Genomic DNA, 18016 nt, shown 5'->3' with positions numbered 1-18016 from the left:
GCAGCCCCTCCCCCACGCCATGGCCCAGATAGTGTAGAGGGCCAGCCTCGATCTGGCAGTCTCGGAGGGGAGCAGACTTCTTGGACCCTGTATGGGCCCCCGAGGCTTTCAGCCATAACATGTACTAGGACAGGACATCTGACTGCACCCCGGCTCTGTGTGACCCCCCATTTGAACACAGGAGCCTCAGTCAGCACTCTTCTTTTGGGGGAACCAACTCCTTTAAGCTTCACTTGTGCCCTCAGGGCTCAGGTTTCTCCTAGGAAACTTCCCAGGCTCGGAGCCATTCCCTGCTCTTCCAGGTCACCTGGCCCCGGGGATTGGCTTCAGAGCCAACCCTCTCTCTACCTGGAGTAGTTTCTGTACCTTTAAAGCCTCCTCCCATCCCAGGCCAGCTGGGGGAGGGAAGGGAGGAGCTGGGTCACAGCTGGGGATGGGGACTTAGTCTTCCCGCTGGTGTGGAACTGGGAGTGAACGCAGCACGTGTCTGCCTGTGGCCCGGCTGCTGTGTGACCCCAGAGCCCTCCTCACCCTCTCTGAGGTGCTCAACACCGTAGGTGGGGCAGATAGGCTTGGGGGGCCCCAAGAATGTGTGGAGACCTGGTCCTGTCCCTCAGCTCTGTGCCATGCCCTTCCAGAGGCTCCAGTGATCTCCTCCGAGCCTCCACCTAGCCACCTGCGCAAGCAGGAGGGCACCGCACTTCTGGCCGAGGTGCCCTGGTCCCCCTGGGTCCACACAGGTAGGCAGAACCTGGCTTCTTATCAGACAGCTGGGCTTGAGGGAGCCTGCCCCAGCTTCCCTCTCCCTCTGCTGCACGTGTGGGGCGGGTGTCAGGGGCTCAGAGTAGACTCCTCAGACAAAGCCTGTGGGTCCTGGTTCTCAGGAAGAGGATTTGGGATGAAGAGACTCAGGAGGAGCTGACAGGCCCGGCAGCAGGATGGCCAGCAATCCAGACGTGCCTGCCTCTCTCTGGGCTTGGGGGGTGGGGTGGGGAGGCGACCATTGTGCAGTGAGTCATTCCGCAGCTCCAGGGGGCTGTTACCTCCAGGTCCAGGCCTAGGCACTTTAAGCTATTCCTTTCATCAGGTTTCCAGCAAGCAGTGTTTTGCAAGTCATTGGAAGGAAGGGTATAGGGATGTGTGTGTGTGTGTGTGTGTGTGTGTGTGTGTGTGTGTGTGTGTGTGTAAAGGGTATAGGTGTACTTGAGGATTTCGGGTGTGTGTGAAAGGGGGTATTGGTGTGTGTGTGAGGTGCATACGTGTGTTTCTATGGCGATTATAGGTGTGTTTTCTGATCCTCTGCCATCCATATCACTTGGGCAGCCAACAAGGCAGATTCATTCCAGCTTCAGGTCTTGGAGAGGTATGTGTCCTATCAGGATACAGACAGGACTGGGAGGTTGAAGAAATCTGCGTTCCCTTAGCCAGCTGTCCTTACAAGCAGATGGAGTGGGGTGTCCTGGCCTGTGTGTGGGCTGCCTACCTCTCCAGGGACAGCTGAGCTTGGACAAAATGCTTTTATGTAAACTTCGGTTTCTTTTCTTTCTTTCTTTCTTTCTTTCTTTCTTTCTTTCTTTCTTTCTTTCTTTCTTTCTTTCTTTCTTTCTCTCTTTCTTTCTCTCTTTCTTTCTCTCTTTCTTTCTCTCTTTCTTTCTCTCTTTCTTTCTCTCTTTCTTTCACAACAGTTTACTATGCAGCTCTGGCTGTCTTCGAACTCACAGAGAACAGCCTGCCTCTGACCCCTAGTGCTAAGGTTAAAGGCTTACACCACCACCCCTAGCCTTAACCGGCAGTTCTCTCTGGCGGATGCCCCTGAAGGTAGACCCACAGCCATGTCTACTTGGAAGGTCATTGGTGTGCTAATCAGGGACAGCAGCAATTTGGGGCAGGGACCAGGTGGCAGGATAGCCCTCCTGGACTGTGTGAGGCTGGGCCAGGTCTGGCCTGCTCTGGGGCTTACCTTTCTAAACTGTTCTTGTCGATGTCTGGGCCTGTGGGCTAATGTTCCTTGGTTGGTGGTTGAACCGGTCTGGATGCTGGGGCTCCAGGCCCTGTTCCAGGAACACACCTCTGTCACTGACCAGTCGGGTACAGCGAGGCCTCTTAGATCTGGGCTATGGTCTAGTGCCTGGGGGTACCCCTACTTCATTGCCTCAGGAACACTGTGAGGACAATGTGTCTGTCTCTAAATCCGCAGAGGGCCTTAGCGGGGGGCTCTCTGGAAGGGCTCACCAGTGGCCTCTGCCCTTTGGAGGGAACCAATTCTGAAAAAGGGGGAGCCCCTTTCCCGGGCTCTTGGCACCTCCCACCTCTCCCGCCCAGGGCCCTCCTGGGACTGCATGAACTTTAGTCACCTGGTGACAAGCCTAACCGCCGCGCCTCCTTGCTGCTGTGACGTCAGTATTGACCATCCTCCCAGCCTGGCTGGACCTCTTGCTGAGGACTCCCTATTCCGCACCCCACTCAGAAGCCTCCAGCTGCCCTTCTGGGATGCTGGGTGCCCTTTAGCTGACCTCTTGGCACTCTGGGATTAGGTAAGCCCGTGGATCCTATGCTACTGCTCCCCCCTTCCTACCTCTACCCTGAAGAGATGCCCAACCGCAGATCCTGATGCCAAGGGTTGGGGGCCCTGAGCCATTCTGCAAGGATCTGGCTGCTTCCCAGGGACAATCAGTTTTGTGGCCAGGACTTCCTTGGAGGAGCCATAGGCCTCCTCTCCATCCCATAACTGTTCTCTGAAGAGGTTGTGGCGTTCTCTCCTGGGTCCCCACTGCCTCCAAGGCATCTGGAAAACCCACCAGAGTTACAGAGAGGGAGGGGTCTGGGTTTGAGGACCAGTGCCTCAGTTTCCCTCCCAACACTGATCTGGGTGGAGCCGGGCTTGCACGTTGTTCTAGTAGATCTTTGAGAAAACTTGGGGTGGAGGGGTGGGAAATGGAAGCCCGGGCTTCCCGCAGGGTGGCTTCCGCTTGGACTGGAACATCTGCCTGCGGGAGGCTTGGCCCGCCCTCCCTGTCACACTGTCCCAGGAGGAAGGGACAGGGGTCAGGGGTCAAGGCTGCCCACTTCCCAGGCTCTTTGGAAGAGGACACCCTGCTGGGTGCCCTTCGGGGCTGTTAGGTAGATGGATGGGTGGACAAGGAAGGGTCTACTGTGGAAGTTACAGACGGCTCCCCTCAGGGCCTAGTTTACACCCCCCAAAACTGGGAGAAACGGAGCCCGAGGTGCCCCAGATGGAGCATGGCTGCAGGAGGCCATGGAGGGGAGCAATGACCATGCGAATTCCCTACCCTACTGCATACATAGGCAGGAGTGGTCTGTGTCAGCAATGAATGATGCCCACATGTTCCAGACCTGGCCTCTAAGGCTTGAGGCCCCAGTGTGATTTTTCTCACCAGGAGTCTCAGACCCTGACCTAGCCCCACTCCAGGGACGGGGGTACCTGTATCAAGGTCTAGAGAAGGCTGTGGACTGTCCCTTGGACAACAAGGACAGGGTCTGGTTGCCACTGTGGGTAGGAGGAACCCACTAGCTGCCTTCTGGAGGACCAAGCTGGCCAGAGGGATTACAGGAGGGAGAGTATGTCACTCAGAGTGGAGTCATATCTGGGTTCAGGCAGGGAGAGCTACTAGGGACACAGAGCTACTGGGGACACAGGGTGGAGTCCCCTCTGCCTTGGGGTTTAGTTTTCTCCTCTGCCTCAAGAGTTGCAAATGTTCTTTCCCATGAGATGAGGCACCGAATCCTGTTATAGCACCCACCAACCCCACCTTCCAGTCCAGGGGAGGGGAGCACTTTCGTTATGGAGTCGGTAATTTTCTCCTCAGGTGTCCCCGGGGGAGGGGACAAGAATTGTATTTCCAGACCATGGGATAGCCTGACTAGTTCTGATCTCAGGTGTTCTGGACAAAGACAAGCAAGAACCAGAGTGGGAGGCAGCCCACACACCTTTGTCAGCATGCACACATACACACACACAGCCACCAGCCTCAGAGTAAGGCTGAAGCTTTCCTTCTCTGCCTGGACAGACATCTTCAGGGGGAAATAATCAGCTAGGAGGGACACCTATTTTTTCAAAGATGTGTTTATTTTTTTTGTGTATCAGTGTTCTCCTTGCAGGTTTGCATGTGTGCTATCTGCTTGCCTGATGCCCACAGAAACCAAAAGAGGGCATTTCTTGGAACTGGAGATCTGATGCTTTGAGCTGCCACGTGGGTTCTGGGAATGGAACCCAGGTCCTCTGCAAGAGCAGCCAGCGCTCAACCACTGAGCCATCTGTCCAGCCCGCCACCTGTTTGTTTGTTTTTTGTTTGTTTGTTTTGTTTTGAGATAGGATCTCACACTGTAGCACAGGCTAGCCTAGGGCTCACCAGGTGGCCTATGCTGGGCTCAAATCCATGGCAGTTTTCAGCCTGAGCTTTCTGAGCGCTAGGGGCACAGGCGTAGCCATCAGGCCCAGTTTTAACATTTTACATGTTCTCACCCAAGCTATTAAAAAACACCCCTGCAAGTGAGTTCAGTGATGCGCAAAAGAGTCCCTCCCACAATAGGTGGCTACCAGGTCCAGTCTCAGGAAGGGCCTGGACCCTTGAACCCCTTTGTTCAGTTCACACTCTGTTCTTACTACCAAATCCGGGGCTTACACATGAATGCCTGGGCCCCTCCCTGCCCTGTTCTGTGACCCCTTCCCTGGGCAGCTCTTGGGAGAAGTCATGCATACATGCAAGCGTCTGGCAGCCTCTTTGGCTCCAGAGTTCAATGGGAGGCAAAGAATCAGCTAGAGGCAGAGGGAGAGCATCGCATGGGCGACCCCAGAGGGCGCTGGGCCTGCTTCAGGTTCAACTTTGGGATTTTCAGGAGTACGAGGAGGCGGCCTGCTCTGGCGATTTCAGAGAGGACTGGTTGTAAGTTTCCTTGGAGTGTCGGGGAGTTCCTGCTCATCCAGACAGCTGTTCTTTTAGGAGCCACCTCCCCAGGGAAGGTGTGGTACCCCCACTGGACGGTAAGTCTTGACCCATGCAGCTCATCTACTTTTGGGTGCCTCCTCAGAAAGTATGATAGATGTCCAACCCCAAGCCACCCTAGGGGTCCATGGGCAGGGCCAGGCTCTCAGCTAGGTAGGGGACACAGAAGGGATGTTTGAAACCTATTATGTCTGGAGTTTATCTCAGGGTGGTAGCAGCTTGGCTTCCGTAAGCACGTACCCAGGGTGCATGGAGTTTGAAGGGTCTCCTTGGGAGGGTCTCTGCTGGGAACGGAGTCCATACAGGAATGAGCCCTGAAGATGAACAGAGGGTTTGTAATAGCCGAGGTGGGATCCGGAGCTTCTGGCAGAAGGTCTGGGGGCCAGACAGCCCCCGCATGTTCAAGGATGCTAACAGGAAGCTCAGGGCCCCATGACAGGGATGGTCTGGGAATTCCCAAGGCTGGTTCTGATACTACTCCGTCTCACTGGGCAACAGAGCCATGAAGAATCGGTTTCTGATGCTGGGCCTGGTGGCCGTGGTCCTGGTATTCATCATCATCGGCCTCTGCATCTGGCTGCCCTACACCTCTGGGAAGCAGGACCACGTGTACTCCAGGGTAGCTGTGGCCACGGATGCCAAGCGCTGCTCAGAGATTGGACGGTGAGTGGGTCTGCTAGCCCTAGGGCAAGACACTGTGGAAGACAGCCAGCTAGTGAGCTTGGGCGAGGATCGGGTTCCCCCTCTGTAAACCAGACATAAAGAGTGTCCTGCGGACAGGGGGCTGCTCCTCCTTTCCTGACTTCTCTTCTGTGCAGGGATAAGGAACAGTGATTCAGAACAGGGGATTAATTTTCCCCTAGCCAGTTTGGGCCCCTGTTTTCAGTGTTGTCTCAGAAAGTGCTGCTGTTCCAACTCCATTTTAGATTGTGAGGTGTTTTTTGGTTTTGTTTTGTTTTTTAATTTTAAAAAAATTTATGTGTGTGAGTGTTTGTTTATGTACCACTTGTATGCCTGGTGCATGTGGAGGCCAGAAGAGATCACAGACAATTGTTATCTCTTAACAGCCAAGGTGTAGGTACCGGGAATTGAACCCAGGTCCTCTGGAAGAGCAGCCAGTACTCTTAGCCACTGAACCATCTCTCCAGCCTCTGCCCATTTTAGAATCTTATCTCATTATATGTACAAGTCAGCTCCCATTTAGAGACATAAGCAGGAAAATGTATTGATAAAAAATAGCCTTCTTTTTTTTTTTTCCGCAGTTAAATCTTGTATATTTGTTTGCTTGGAAAAGAAAAAAAAAAGTTAAAAAAAAAAAACTTTTCTAGGCAGGGTGGCACACGTCTTTAATCCCAACACTCAGGAGGCAGAGGCAGAGTGGATCTCTGCAAGGTTTGAGCTCAGCCCGGTCTACAGTGATTTCCAGTGACACATAGTGAGAGCGTGTCTCAAAAACAAAACCAAAAACCTTTGGAGCTAGAGAGATGGTTCAGTGATTCAGGCTGTCCACCGCTCGTTCAAAGAACCTGAGTCCAGTCCCCCACCCCCACAGAACTGTCTGGAACTGCAGCTCAAGGAATCTGATGGCCTCCTCTGACCTCCAAGGGTCACCTACACACACACTCACACACTTTACTTAAAAAAAAAATCACCTGTAATCTCAGCCCTTGGGATAAAACTCTGTCTCAATAAACTAAAACAGGTGAACAAGCAAGGAAACAAACAAACAAACAAACAAACAAACAAAAACATCTGCCTCAGGTGAGCATTTGAGGCCAGCTTGGGCTACGTGATAAGTCTGGTGCAGCATGAAGGCTGGGCGCAGGCTCTCTTCTTCTTTACGGGAGGGTGTCATTCTTTGGGCAGGGTGGCCAAAGCATGTGGCAGGGTGGTCCAGAGTGTCTTCGGTCTCACCTTCCTATGTGCTGCCTGTAGGGACATGCTGCGGGAAGGCGGCTCCATGGTGGATGCAGCCATCGCGAGCCTGCTGTGCATGGGGCTCATGAATGCCCACAGCATGGGCATCGGGGGCGGCCTGTTCTTCACCATCTACAACAGCACCACACGTGAGTGCCCGGGGTGGGGAGGGCGAGCGGCTCAGGCCGTCCCTCTCACATCTGAGTGAGTTGGTCTAGAGCAGCATGGCTGGGCGTCTTCTGGGCCCGCTTGACAGGAGGGCTTAGGGCTGACCCAGCCTGCCGACACGTTTCTTTTCACAGGGAAAGTTGAGGTTATCAATGCCCGAGAGGTGGCCCCCAGGCTGGCCAATACCAGCATGTTCAATAACTCCAAGGACTCTCAGGAAGGTGAGACGCCCTGTAGGCCACGGGTGTGGATCGACTCTCACAGGGAACGCGTACCAGTCTGAGGCCTGGGGGCAGCTCTGGTGTCCATGACACCCTCCTATAAAGAATGGTTAAATCACCATTGGGAGCTTACGGATAGCTTCTTTCATTCCTTCTCAGTGATGCCCTGAGCCACGTCATGGAGAGAGAAGAATGTCCGTGGACGTTTGGTTCACTTCCCAGCACCTGTAACTTCTGTCCAGGGGAATCTTATGTCCCTTTCTGACCTCCTAGGCACTGCATGCAAATGGCACATACACACGCATGCAGGCTTGAGGACTTATACACATAAAAATAAATAAATAAACCTCTTTTTTTTTTTTTTTCTAAGACAGGGTTTCTCTGTGTAGCCTTGGCTGTCCTGGCCTCACTTTGTAGACCAGGCTGCTGTCAAACTCACAGAGATCTGCCTGCCTCTGCCTCCCAGAGTGCTGGGACTACAGGCATGGGCCACCACGCCCGGCCTGCCAGCATTCTTGAGTTCTTCGGGCCAGTGACAGCTTTGTGGCTGGGAACCACAGTGCCTTTGCTCAAGTTTCCAAAACCTTAGCCTCACAAGACTGCCTTAGACTGCCCTTTCCTGTGCTGTTCTGATGACAACCAGGACAGCAAAGGCTACAATTGCCTGACTGTAATCCCAGCACTAGAGGAGGCAGAGGCAGGTGGATCTCTGTGAGTTCAAGGACAGCCTGGTCTACAAAGTGAGTCTAGGACAGCCAAGGCTACACAGAGAAACCCTATTTCAAAACAAACAAACAAGAGGTTTTTAAAAAGCTGAGTCTCCCTTCTTCCTGATGACTTTCTAGCTTGTGGCAAGTTGACAGCCACAGAGCTGGCTCATCTCATCGCCGACCTGACCATGCTTTGGTATCGTCTAGGGGAGCCCAGGAATTTTATGGAACAGGAATGATGACTGAGATAGCTCAGACTGAGAGCTGGGAGGCGTGAGGGGGTCGGGCTTGTGGACAGCGGTAGTCCCAGCACTGGATTTCTTATATGGCGGTCCTCTGAGGACACACCCCGTCATCTGGGGCCGCAAACCCAGGCACACAGGCACCTGCTTCCCTGTTGTGCGTGGTCACCACTTCCCGCCCAGGGGGCGCAGCTGTGATCTTAGGCATCTCTTTGCCTGAGATGGGGATGGAGCTTGGTGCTGGGAACAAAGCAGGCAAGCCTGTACCATAGAGTAAGAGTCTGTCTGTCTGTCTGTCTTCCAAACTCTGCTCATCCCTGCTTCCTAGGTGGCCTTTCGGTGGCAGTTCCCGGCGAAATCCGTGGCTATGAGCTGGCACACCAACGCCACGGGCGGCTACCCTGGGCTCGCCTGTTCCAGCCCAGCATCCAACTGGCTCGCCATGGTTTCCCTGTGGGCAAGAGCTTGGCCATGGCCCTGAACCAAAAACGGGATATCATTGAACAGACGCCTGCCTTGTGGTAGGTGGCCTCACCTTCAAGTAGCCTATCCTGGGAAGGGCTAGCGGAGCTGTGCTCTGCCTTCAGGAGCCTGACTCTCGGTGGGGTTAAGCTGTTGTCAAACCCTTCTCACTGAGTGTGTAGACACATCCAGAGCCTGGGTTAGGGCCCCCCAGTGAACACTGTTGCCCAAGTGAGAGGGCAACCCACCTATGGACAGGCCCTACCTGTATTTGCACTCTGCATCCTGAGGACAAAAGGGTGAGGTGTGGGTGTGAGGTAGAATTGGTCCGGTTTTCCACATCTGCTGCCTTACCTGAGTCCCCTTCTTCCCCAGCGAGGTGTTCTGCCGGCAAGGAAAGGTGCTTCAGGAGGGAGAGACGGTGATTATGCCAAGGCTGGCCCGGACACTGCAGACACTGGCCCAGGAAGGTGCCAAGGCCTTCTACAATGGGAGCCTCACAGCCCAGATTGTAAAGGACATCCGGGAGGCTGGTGAGTGGGCTTGAGGGAGGAGCTCCACAGTGGGAACATGGAGTGGGGCCCAGGCTCTGAGGTGCTCCCTGCCCAGGCTGGCCTCTGGGGCCTCAGGGAGCACTGGGCCGGGAAGGGTCAGCATGGACCACTTGCATCCACAGAGGCTGAGCAGCACAGGAAGTCCCTTGGAGTATGAATAGGCATACTCCAAGGGATATAGGCAGCCCTGGGGGCTGAGGAAGAGCTAGAGGCTGCAGATATGGGAGGATGACCTGCGAGAGACGTGAGCTGCAGTGACCGACAGGCAGAGGGGAGAGAGTGTGGCCTAAGGGGGAGAAGGAAGCTTTGACTCAGTGGGAGGGTTATTAGAGGGGCTGTGGGCGGCAGCCTGGCTCTCGTTTTTTTGCTTGTCCTGTTTCATGAAGCGGGAAAATTAGCATACTGACTAGCCTGCGGCAAGTCCTACTTAGAATGGTTCCTCAGAGGATTAGGAGTCTTCTTCTTCCACCCAGTGGGTCATCAATGAGGGAGGGGGCTGCTAAAAGAAAAATGAAAGCAAGTAGTCTACACATGGGAAAGAACCCCTGACTGCAGAGGTGAGGAAGGCTGGCCAGGAGGCTGTTGTTTGAGCCTGGTATAGGTGGCAAGCTCCCAGTGACAGTCGGAGCTACTAGTCTGATGGTCCCGTGGCCCCTTCTGATGGCATAGACAGACCATCTCCTCATCATGGTACAAGCCTGTCCTACTCAGTGGCAGCCAGGCCCTGACCCACGGGACTTGGCCGTACACCTCTGTTTCACCCTGTATTGTGCCCAATGGTAAACCCAGTCCCATGTGACGCAGCCCTGCCCCCAACCATGATACGATCCCACCATACAGCCCCTGAACTGCTGTCGCATGGCAGGGGGCATCATGACAGTCCAGGACCTGAATGACTACCGTGCCGAGCTGATTGAGCATCCCATGAGCATCAGCCTCGGCGACTCAAAGCTGTATGTGCCAAGCGCCCCGCTCAGCGGGCCCGTGCTGGTTCTCATCTTGAACATCCTCAAAGGTGAGCCGACCCTCTCTAGCCCTGCCGAGGCGCGGGGACACAGACACTCCTTCCCGGGACTCCATCTTTGCCGGGCCTCTTTACCCCGTATCTGCCCATCAGTGGACTGGTGGGGTGTCCGCCATGGCTTCCCAGGCAGGAGGTGGGGGCAGGTGGTGACGTGTAGTAGCTGGAAGAGGAAAAACGTTTAGGACGAGTGTGGAAGTGCAGGGGAGGGGCCTTGTTCACAGTGTGTTTCCGGCTAGTCTAAGTGATCTTCCGGAAACCCATAGACCTTGGGACCCTCAAGCTGCACCTGTCATATTCGTGTTGGTATACCCTCATCTTTTGGGGGCGGTTTTTTGTTTTGTTTTGAGTTTTTTTTTGTTTATTTATTTGTTTTTTTTGAGACAGGCTTTCCCTGGGTAGCCCTGGCTGTCCTGAAACCCACTCTGTAGACCAGGCTGACCTCAAACTCACAGAGATCCACCTGCCTCTGCTTCCCAACGGCTCAGATTAAAGGCTGGGCTGGCGTGCCCCCGTCTTAACAACATCTTTTTCAGTGGCCACTGGTGTTGGTTATTACGTATTTCTTTTCCCATAGCAGAGGGTAGGAAACACGGCTCAGAGATATGTTAACCCCTTGAGCCCCTCCAGGCCCCGATTGCCTGCCAATGTGTGCTTGGCTACCACTCAGGGTACAACTTTTCTCCGAAGAGCGTGGCAACCCCCGAAGAGAAGGCGCTAACGTACCACCGTATTGTGGAGGCCTTTCGCTTTGCCTATGCCAAGAGGACCATGCTCGGTGACCCAAAGTTTGTTAATGTGTCTCAGGTAAGGGGGTACCCCACAGTGTTCGGGAGACCTGCCAGAGCGGTGCTAGGTGAGCTCTGCCAGGTCAACCCTGTCCCCCACCCCCAGCTTCATGCATGCTTTCTGAACTAAGTTTGATTTCAGGGTAGACTTGTTACCCTGACCTCTGACCTCTGTTTTGTGGAGCTCACAGTGTGGGGGAAACTGAGGAAGGAGTCTTGACAGTGGATAATTGGTGTGCTGTTATCCCACCTCCGATCCCTTTTCCTCTGCAACCCAGGCTCCTATCTCAGATCCTTCATACACCGTTAGGCTCTTGGCCTGGAAGATTCTGGAGTGCTCAGTGCAGAAGGGAGGCATAGACAGAGGGGTTGCATTCCTCAGGAATGATGAGCGGTATGAGAGGGATTAAGACCAGGTGGGCGGAGACAGCCTCTCTCTGTAGTCCAAAATGGCTCCAAGTTCAAGATGACCCTGGTACCTCAGCCTCCTCAATTCTGGGGTTATAGGCATGAGCCACCAAACTTACCCTCTCTTTCTTTCATTTTGCAAAACTGTACCCACAGAAAAACCAACCCAAAACATCAATGCACACTGTGTGCTTTTCCTGGAGCCCCTACTTGATTGCGAACATTTTGCTACAGTCTTTTCTTTCTCTTTGTCACCCACCATCCTTACCATCTTTGTTTCCCTGAGTAGGTCCCCAGTGCCACAGCCCAGGGTGTATATCCTAAGACCAAGGGCTTCACACAGTGAGCAGGAAGCCCAACATTAAGGTTACATGGTCATGTCTGGCATTGGTAGAACCGCCACCCCCAGGGTCTCAGTACCTTTTGGTTTCAGTATTTACCAGTTCACACCTTACCCTTTGCCATGATGCCTCTCATGGTAGGCCGTTTGCTACTATGACAAAACCCAAGAGAAACAGTTTTCTGGGCCTGCAGTAAAACAGACAGACCATCATGGCAGGAAGGTATGGGCTGAACTGACTCCATGGTGGCCAGGAGGCAGAGGAAACGGGAAGGGGCCAGGGCCAAGATCAGTCTTCAAAAGTACATCCCAGCGACTGACTTCTGATCCCTAACTGGGCCCGCCTTCCAGACCTCCACCACCACTTCCCAGTAGTACATTCGCTGTTCTAATCAGAGGCACACAAGTCACCCCACATGTCACTCAAGAGTCTGAGGCAGGAGTCAAGGCCACCCTTTCATCCTAGCTACAAAATAATAAACAAACAAACAAACAAACAAATAAATAAATAAATAAACGGACCATATCATTGATTAAGCCATCAGCTCCAAACTTCTCTGGAAACATGGACACAGACATGGGTGAACTTTAAGAATCGCCTGGGTGTCTTTCGATCCAAGCTGACAGTCAAAACCAACCACCACACTTCTCCGACCCCCTGACCTACAGAAGACCCTCTGCCGTTCTAGCGGTCTCTAAAGCCGGTTCTCTTGCAGTGTGGCCTACAGCCTTCTTCTGCTTCTGTTTGAGCTTGGATCAGGAAGTTCATGCACCAGGTGCTGATGCACTGTCTGTCTTTGCTAGGCTCCAGTATGATAGAGGGCACTGAGCCAGATGGTTCCTTGAGGCCATCATTTCTTTTTTCTTTTTTCTTTTGTTTGTTTGTTTGTTTGTTTTGTTTTGTTTTGTTTTATGAGACAAGGTCTCACTAGGTAGCTGGAGCTAACCTGGAGTTCACGTCTTAGACCAGGCTGGTCCAAGAATTCACAGAGACCTTCCTGCCCCTGCCTTCTGCGTGCTAGAATTAAAAGCAGGTGCCATCATGCCCTGGCCCCTCCACTCCCGGTGAGGCCATATGATTAATTTGATGCTAGAGAGAGTGTGGTGATGTCTGAAGAGAAAGGAGAAGGGTTGAGACTGCTCAGAAAGCAGGCTTGCACTTTCAGGAAGAGAGAAAGGAATCTTGTTAATGTAAGACTTAGATGCTGTAGAGGACATGAGAAGGGGGGGCAGTTAGTTAAGATAGACCCATTATGCCAGCAGCCCAGATGTTCCAGAGTGCGGCAGCCTAGGGTCCATAAATTTTTACTGGAGGAATGAGTTCCCAGGTTCCAGAATGGTAGGAACCTGGGAACCTGGGGAGTACCTTGGAGTCAGAGACACACCTACAGGCAGTATCTGCCTGGCCCTGTAGCAGCAGGGGGTCCCAGAATTGGCCAGTGGGTAGAAGAGCTGCAGGGCCACCTTAACTGCAAGTGTGCCCAGAGCCTGGATATCTGGGGAGCCTGTTACAGATTCACAGATTCCTTGCAGAGGAATTTTAATTCAGAACATGGCTGCCCTGGCAAGAGATCACATTCAAAGACCTTCTAGGTCCGTGTGATGTGCTAGGACTACATAAACATACCTTTACTCTGGGAGACAGAGGCAAACATATCTGAGTTCAAGGCCAGCCTGGTACAGAGTAAGTTTCAGGTCAAGGAAAGCTTAGGTCCAGATCTGGTGGTACACGCCTTTAACCCCAAACAACAGAGGTTAAGTTAGTTTGTAGAAGGAAGTACCCATGCTTGAAAGTGGTGTTTAACTGAGCGGCAGAAAAACTGATGAATCACATAGAAAGACCTGGACAGAATAAGATATGCCCAACTCTCATGAGAAGAGGGAGGAAAGGGAAGCTACTTAAGGGACAATGAGAGTGAGAAGGCAGTTTTACCAGGACAGTAATAGATGGGTTTGAGAGAGAGAGAGAGAGAGAGAGAGAGAGAGAGAGAGAGAGCACTCAGGTGAAGACAGAATGAACCAGAGAATAAGGAGCAAGGAGATTAGAGCAGACTGTTTTGAGTTAGAGGACAGGTAGAGCAATATAGAGGCAGAGAGAAAAGCCAGATTAAATAAATTAGCCGGGAAAGGAGTTTGAGCTGGAACAGCCGAGTCAAACCAGCCAGCTATGAGCTCAGTAAGAATAAGACTAGGGCTAATCAAGCAGGAAGTCTCAGAGGCTGAAAACATTCTAGGCCTAGGTTAGATTGTATGGAGGCCAGAAGCTTCTAGGACTAGGTCCAGGTTAGCAGACAGAGCAAATAAGCCTCCCAGACAACAACTGGGAGAAGAAAGAGAAATAAATGTTCTTTCTACAGTCTCTGAGTAGGAAGACAGGGAAGAGTTGCTACAGGTGAGCGACCTGATTGGCCTTTAGCCTAAATCTGACAGGTCCCAGGCTTCCTTTCTTCCTGGCTCCCCCCTTCATTTCCTCTTCCTACCCATCTTTTCTGGCCAATAGCTTTCAGCAGCCATCATGTGCCCATGCTGTGATTGTCTGTAAGTTTCACACGTGAACCTGTGTTCACGGGCCCATCTGCCCAAGCCATGCTCTTCAGTATGTTCCAAAGCAAGCAAGTCCTTACCTGTCCCTATGGCGGCTCCTTCTCCAGCATTTACTTTCCCAGTCAATGGCAACTCCAGGCCAAAGAACCCAAGGCCACCCACCATCTTCATCTTCGATGTGGTTGTCCACAGCGGGACCTTGTGAAAATGTCTTCCATCCGGCTTACCCCCTCTACCCCGAGCCTGTGAGGCTCACAGCAAAAGCCAGGGTCACTCTACAGGCCAATGAGACCTCAGAGGACAGACGCGTGCTAGTCAGCATTCTCTCCCGTCATCCCAGTCTTTGTTACCCAGGGCCTCTGCAGGCACCTCTCAGGTTCCATCCTGGGCTCTCTTTAGGTAGCACCTCCACCAAAGTGCCTTCTGCTTCCCTCTTTCCATTCCCAGCGGCTGGCCTCTCCCTGTTACCTGCGCGTCTCTTCACTGCTCATTTCTCATCTCTGAGCACGTGGTACCAGGGCTCCATAAATAATTACACAAGTGAGCCTAGAGGCTTGAGGGACGTGCCGCCGGAGGTTAGAGAGGGTGTCAGGCAGGATTTACGAGGTGCCGTCCCTGGGCCTGGGGAGGTCAGGGTTTAGCGTAGAGGTAAGTGGTGGTCGGATCCGTGGCTGGGGCTTCCTGAGACCAGCTGGGACAGCCCTGTTGTATTCCCTTCCCTTCCCCGCCCCCCTCCTCCCTCCTAACCTCCTCAGGCCAGCTCTGGGGTCTCGGCAGGTGATCCGAAACATGACCTCTGAGTTCTTCGCTGCTCAGCTACGGACCCGCATCTCAGACGGAACCACTCACCCAGTGGCCTACTACGAGCCTGAATTCTACGTCCCCGATGGCGGCGGCACTGCTCACCTGTCTCTGGTTTCGGAGGATGGCAGTGCTGTGTCCGCCACCAGCACCATCAACCTCTAGTAGGGGCTGTGCGGCTGTGGGCACATGATCAATGGGGTCGGGGGGCTATCGTCATTTCCTGTAAGGGCCTCCCTCTTTCACGTTGGGAAACAGAGGCCCCACCTTGGTAGTGTGCACAGTGGGGGCGGGGTGCCTCCTAGCGAGTACTCTCGGCCTGGGGTGGGTGGGAACCAGGTTGGGGAATGGCTGGGTTGTGAAGTGTTCTCTGAGCCCGCCTATCTTCAGCTTTGGCTCCAGGGTCCTATCACGAGTCAGTGGCATCCTGTTTAATGATGAGATGGATGACTTCAGCTCACCCAACTTCATGAACCAGTTTGGGGTAGCCCCCTCACCGGCCAACTTCATCAAGCCAGGTGCAGGGTGGGAATCCTTGGGATACAGGATCTGAGTCAGGAGGGGCTGGTACCTTAGCCGGGCGGCTGACCTGCATCTCTGTCACCTCCTACGGACCATAGGTAAGCAGCCACTTTCATCCATGTGTCCCTCAATCATTGTGGATAAGGACGGCAAGGTGCGGATGGTGGTGGGGGCTTCAGGAGGCACACAGATCACCACGTCCACTGCGCTGGTACATGCCTTTGACCTGCCCTTTCCTGCCCCTTTCTCCCTGTCCTTGCTCCCGGGCTATGCTGACATCTTGCTGTCCTCTCCCTCCAGGCCATCATTAACCACCTGTGGTTTGGCTATGATGTGAAGAGAGCGGTAGAGGAGCCCCGGCTTCATAACCAGCTTTTGCCCAATACCACGACAATAGAGAAGAACATTGATCAGGTAGGCTGGGAGCTGGGGGAGGGGGCAGAATCATGGGTTTCGGGTTAGAGGGTATCCCAGACTAGGGACTGGCATCCTCCAAGTCACTAACAGAGTAAACAGTGGCTAGCGTCCCCTGCCCATGGTCCCCAGGCCTTCAGCACAGGTCATCCTGAGCCCTTGCTCAGTGAGAGCCAGGCAGCCCATTCCTAGGAGACCTTAGAAGCTCAGGTGCCTCTAATTCTTCCTGCTTGCTTGACCGGAGGTAGCCCTCACCGTGTTCGCGAGGCCCGTGACCTTACAAAACTGGTTCCAGCCACATCCGTGGCCTTGCTGAGGCTCTTTCTCTGCCCTCTCACCCCCAGGCGGTGACAGCAGGCCTGAAGACTCGCCACCACTACACAGAGGTCACACCCACCTACATTGCTGTGGTTCAGGCTGTTGTGCGAACGTCAGGTGGTTGGGCCGCTGCCTCAGACTCCAGGAAAGGCGGGGAACCAGCCGGCTACTGAGTGCTCCGAAGGGGCAAGACTGACCTGCAGTCCGGGGATGAGATAGTTACTATGAACGAGAGTGGGACTCTGGAGAACATGCTAACCCTGAGGGAGACAGAGCAGCGTAATAAATGGCCACGCCAAGCTCCAGGAAGCCTTGCTGGCTGGACTTCCCGTATCTTGGGCTTTAGTGTCTTGTGTATGAAATGGAGCCATCTGGCTGGGAGAATGATGAGGCAGGATCCTGAGACTTAGCACTGTTGGTCATGAAGCTGGTCTCAACCTTGAAGTGGGGGCGCGGGTTGGGGAGCCCAACGTGCTTGGGAGTTAGGGGCCCAACTCCCAACTCCAAGCATCTAAATTGTCCTAGGCAGGAATCCTTGCGTAATCAGCCACTAGAGGGAGCCCCGATCTTGCCACTAACTGGGCCCAAGCAACGCTGCAACAACCGGGGGTGCCACAGGGAGGTGAGGTGGGACTCACAAAGGCTTCATGTCTAGAGCAGGTGTGGGCGGTAAAGAGAGGTAAAGCTGAAGGACCAACAGCCCAGGGACGGCCCCACCCACAATGGGCTAGGCCCTCCCATTGTGATTAAGAAAATGTCCTTATAGGCTTGCCTATAGCCTGGTCTTAAGGAGGCCTTTTCTCATTTGAGGCTCCCCATGTGATGACTCTAGCCGGTGTTGCTATAAAGCTAGTCATCACAGTCCCAAAGAGCAGCCTTTCCTGCTGTGTCGAGGTCTGTAGAACTCACAGCTGTGACCGTGAGGTAAGGAGACGCTTGGAGACATGATGTGGGCCGCTGGGCCGTCACAGCCTGAGAGCTAAATATTGCCCCTAGCAGTGAGCACAAGCTGGGGTCCCTGAGGGGAGGGGCCCGGTGGCTGGTGGAAGGGCCTGGAGGCTAGAAATCCTGGTGCTTCCAACCTGCCCACGGGAAAGCAGGATTCCCTGTATGCTCCATGTCTGTGTCTCTGAGATTCTGTCTCTGGGTGAAGACAGAGACTGAGCTGTTTTGGGGGTTGGGGGTGACAGTCATTCCTCAATCCATATTTGTAGGGGAAAAGGCAGGTGTGGGCTATCCCTAGGCCAATGTGTTGGGGTGTGGTATGTGACAATGTTTGAGGCTCTATGGGAATTGGCATTCCCATAGTTCCATGGGCCCGGAGTGCTGGCAACGTACTTCACTCTCCCAGACCATGAGGTTTAGCCCAGAGTTTCTTCAGGGACTTGGAGACTTGAGTGACCGCTGTCGTTTCCCTGTTACTTTCTGGGTAAAGGCCTTCAAGATTACCAGAACTGGCCTCCCCAGCCAAGTCCAGTGTTGAGAGTTTGCAGGGCTCTCTGCACCCTGGCCTCTGCCTGACCAGAATGTCCCTGTGTGGGAGCGGGAGGGGAGATGACCTACCCTTGAGTCTGCTTGTCCCCCGTTGCTTTGTCCTTAGAGCTTTGGGGACTGTGTCCAGT

General features: G+C 53.7%; 1 protein-coding gene across 1 annotated transcript; it reads left to right on the top strand.

Moving 5' to 3' along the window:
* Window positions 1-557: 557 nt before the first annotated feature.
* Window positions 558-16727, top strand: Ggt1 (gamma-glutamyltransferase 1). Its single transcript, XM_021653745.2, has 15 exons — window positions 558-740; window positions 2323-2534; window positions 4858-5002; window positions 5463-5627; window positions 6900-7030; window positions 7184-7270; window positions 8551-8743; window positions 9060-9217; window positions 10104-10253; window positions 10930-11066; window positions 15117-15304; window positions 15531-15658; window positions 15761-15873; window positions 15963-16076; window positions 16421-16727. Exons 4-15 carry the CDS (start codon window positions 5467-5469, stop codon window positions 16565-16567), a joined length of 1707 nt encoding a protein of 568 aa, XP_021509420.1. The 5' UTR covers window positions 558-740; window positions 2323-2534; window positions 4858-5002; window positions 5463-5466; the 3' UTR covers window positions 16568-16727.
* Window positions 16728-18016: the final 1289 nt, after the last annotated feature.

The sequence above is a fragment of the Meriones unguiculatus genome, chromosome 16, assembly GCF_030254825.1.
Source record: "Meriones unguiculatus strain TT.TT164.6M chromosome 16, Bangor_MerUng_6.1, whole genome shotgun sequence".
Taxonomy (NCBI): Eukaryota; Metazoa; Chordata; class Mammalia; order Rodentia; family Muridae; genus Meriones; species Meriones unguiculatus.
The sequence above is the reverse complement of the archived record's forward strand: the minus strand, read 5'-3'. Positions and strand labels throughout refer to the sequence as shown.

Excerpts from the sequence above, each read along its gene's own strand:
- Ggt1 (XM_021653745.2), top strand. The coding sequence starts at position 5,467 with ATGAAGAATCGGTTTCTGATGCTGGGCCTGGTGGCCGTGGTCCTGGTA. Across the intron at positions 8,744-9,059 it reads GAACAGACGCCTGCCTTGTG|CGAGGTGTTCTGCCGGCAAG; the intron begins GTAGGTGGCCTC and ends CTTCTTCCCCAG. Across the intron at positions 15,874-15,962 it reads TCACCACGTCCACTGCGCTG|GCCATCATTAACCACCTGTG; the intron begins GTACATGCCTTT and ends CTCTCCCTCCAG.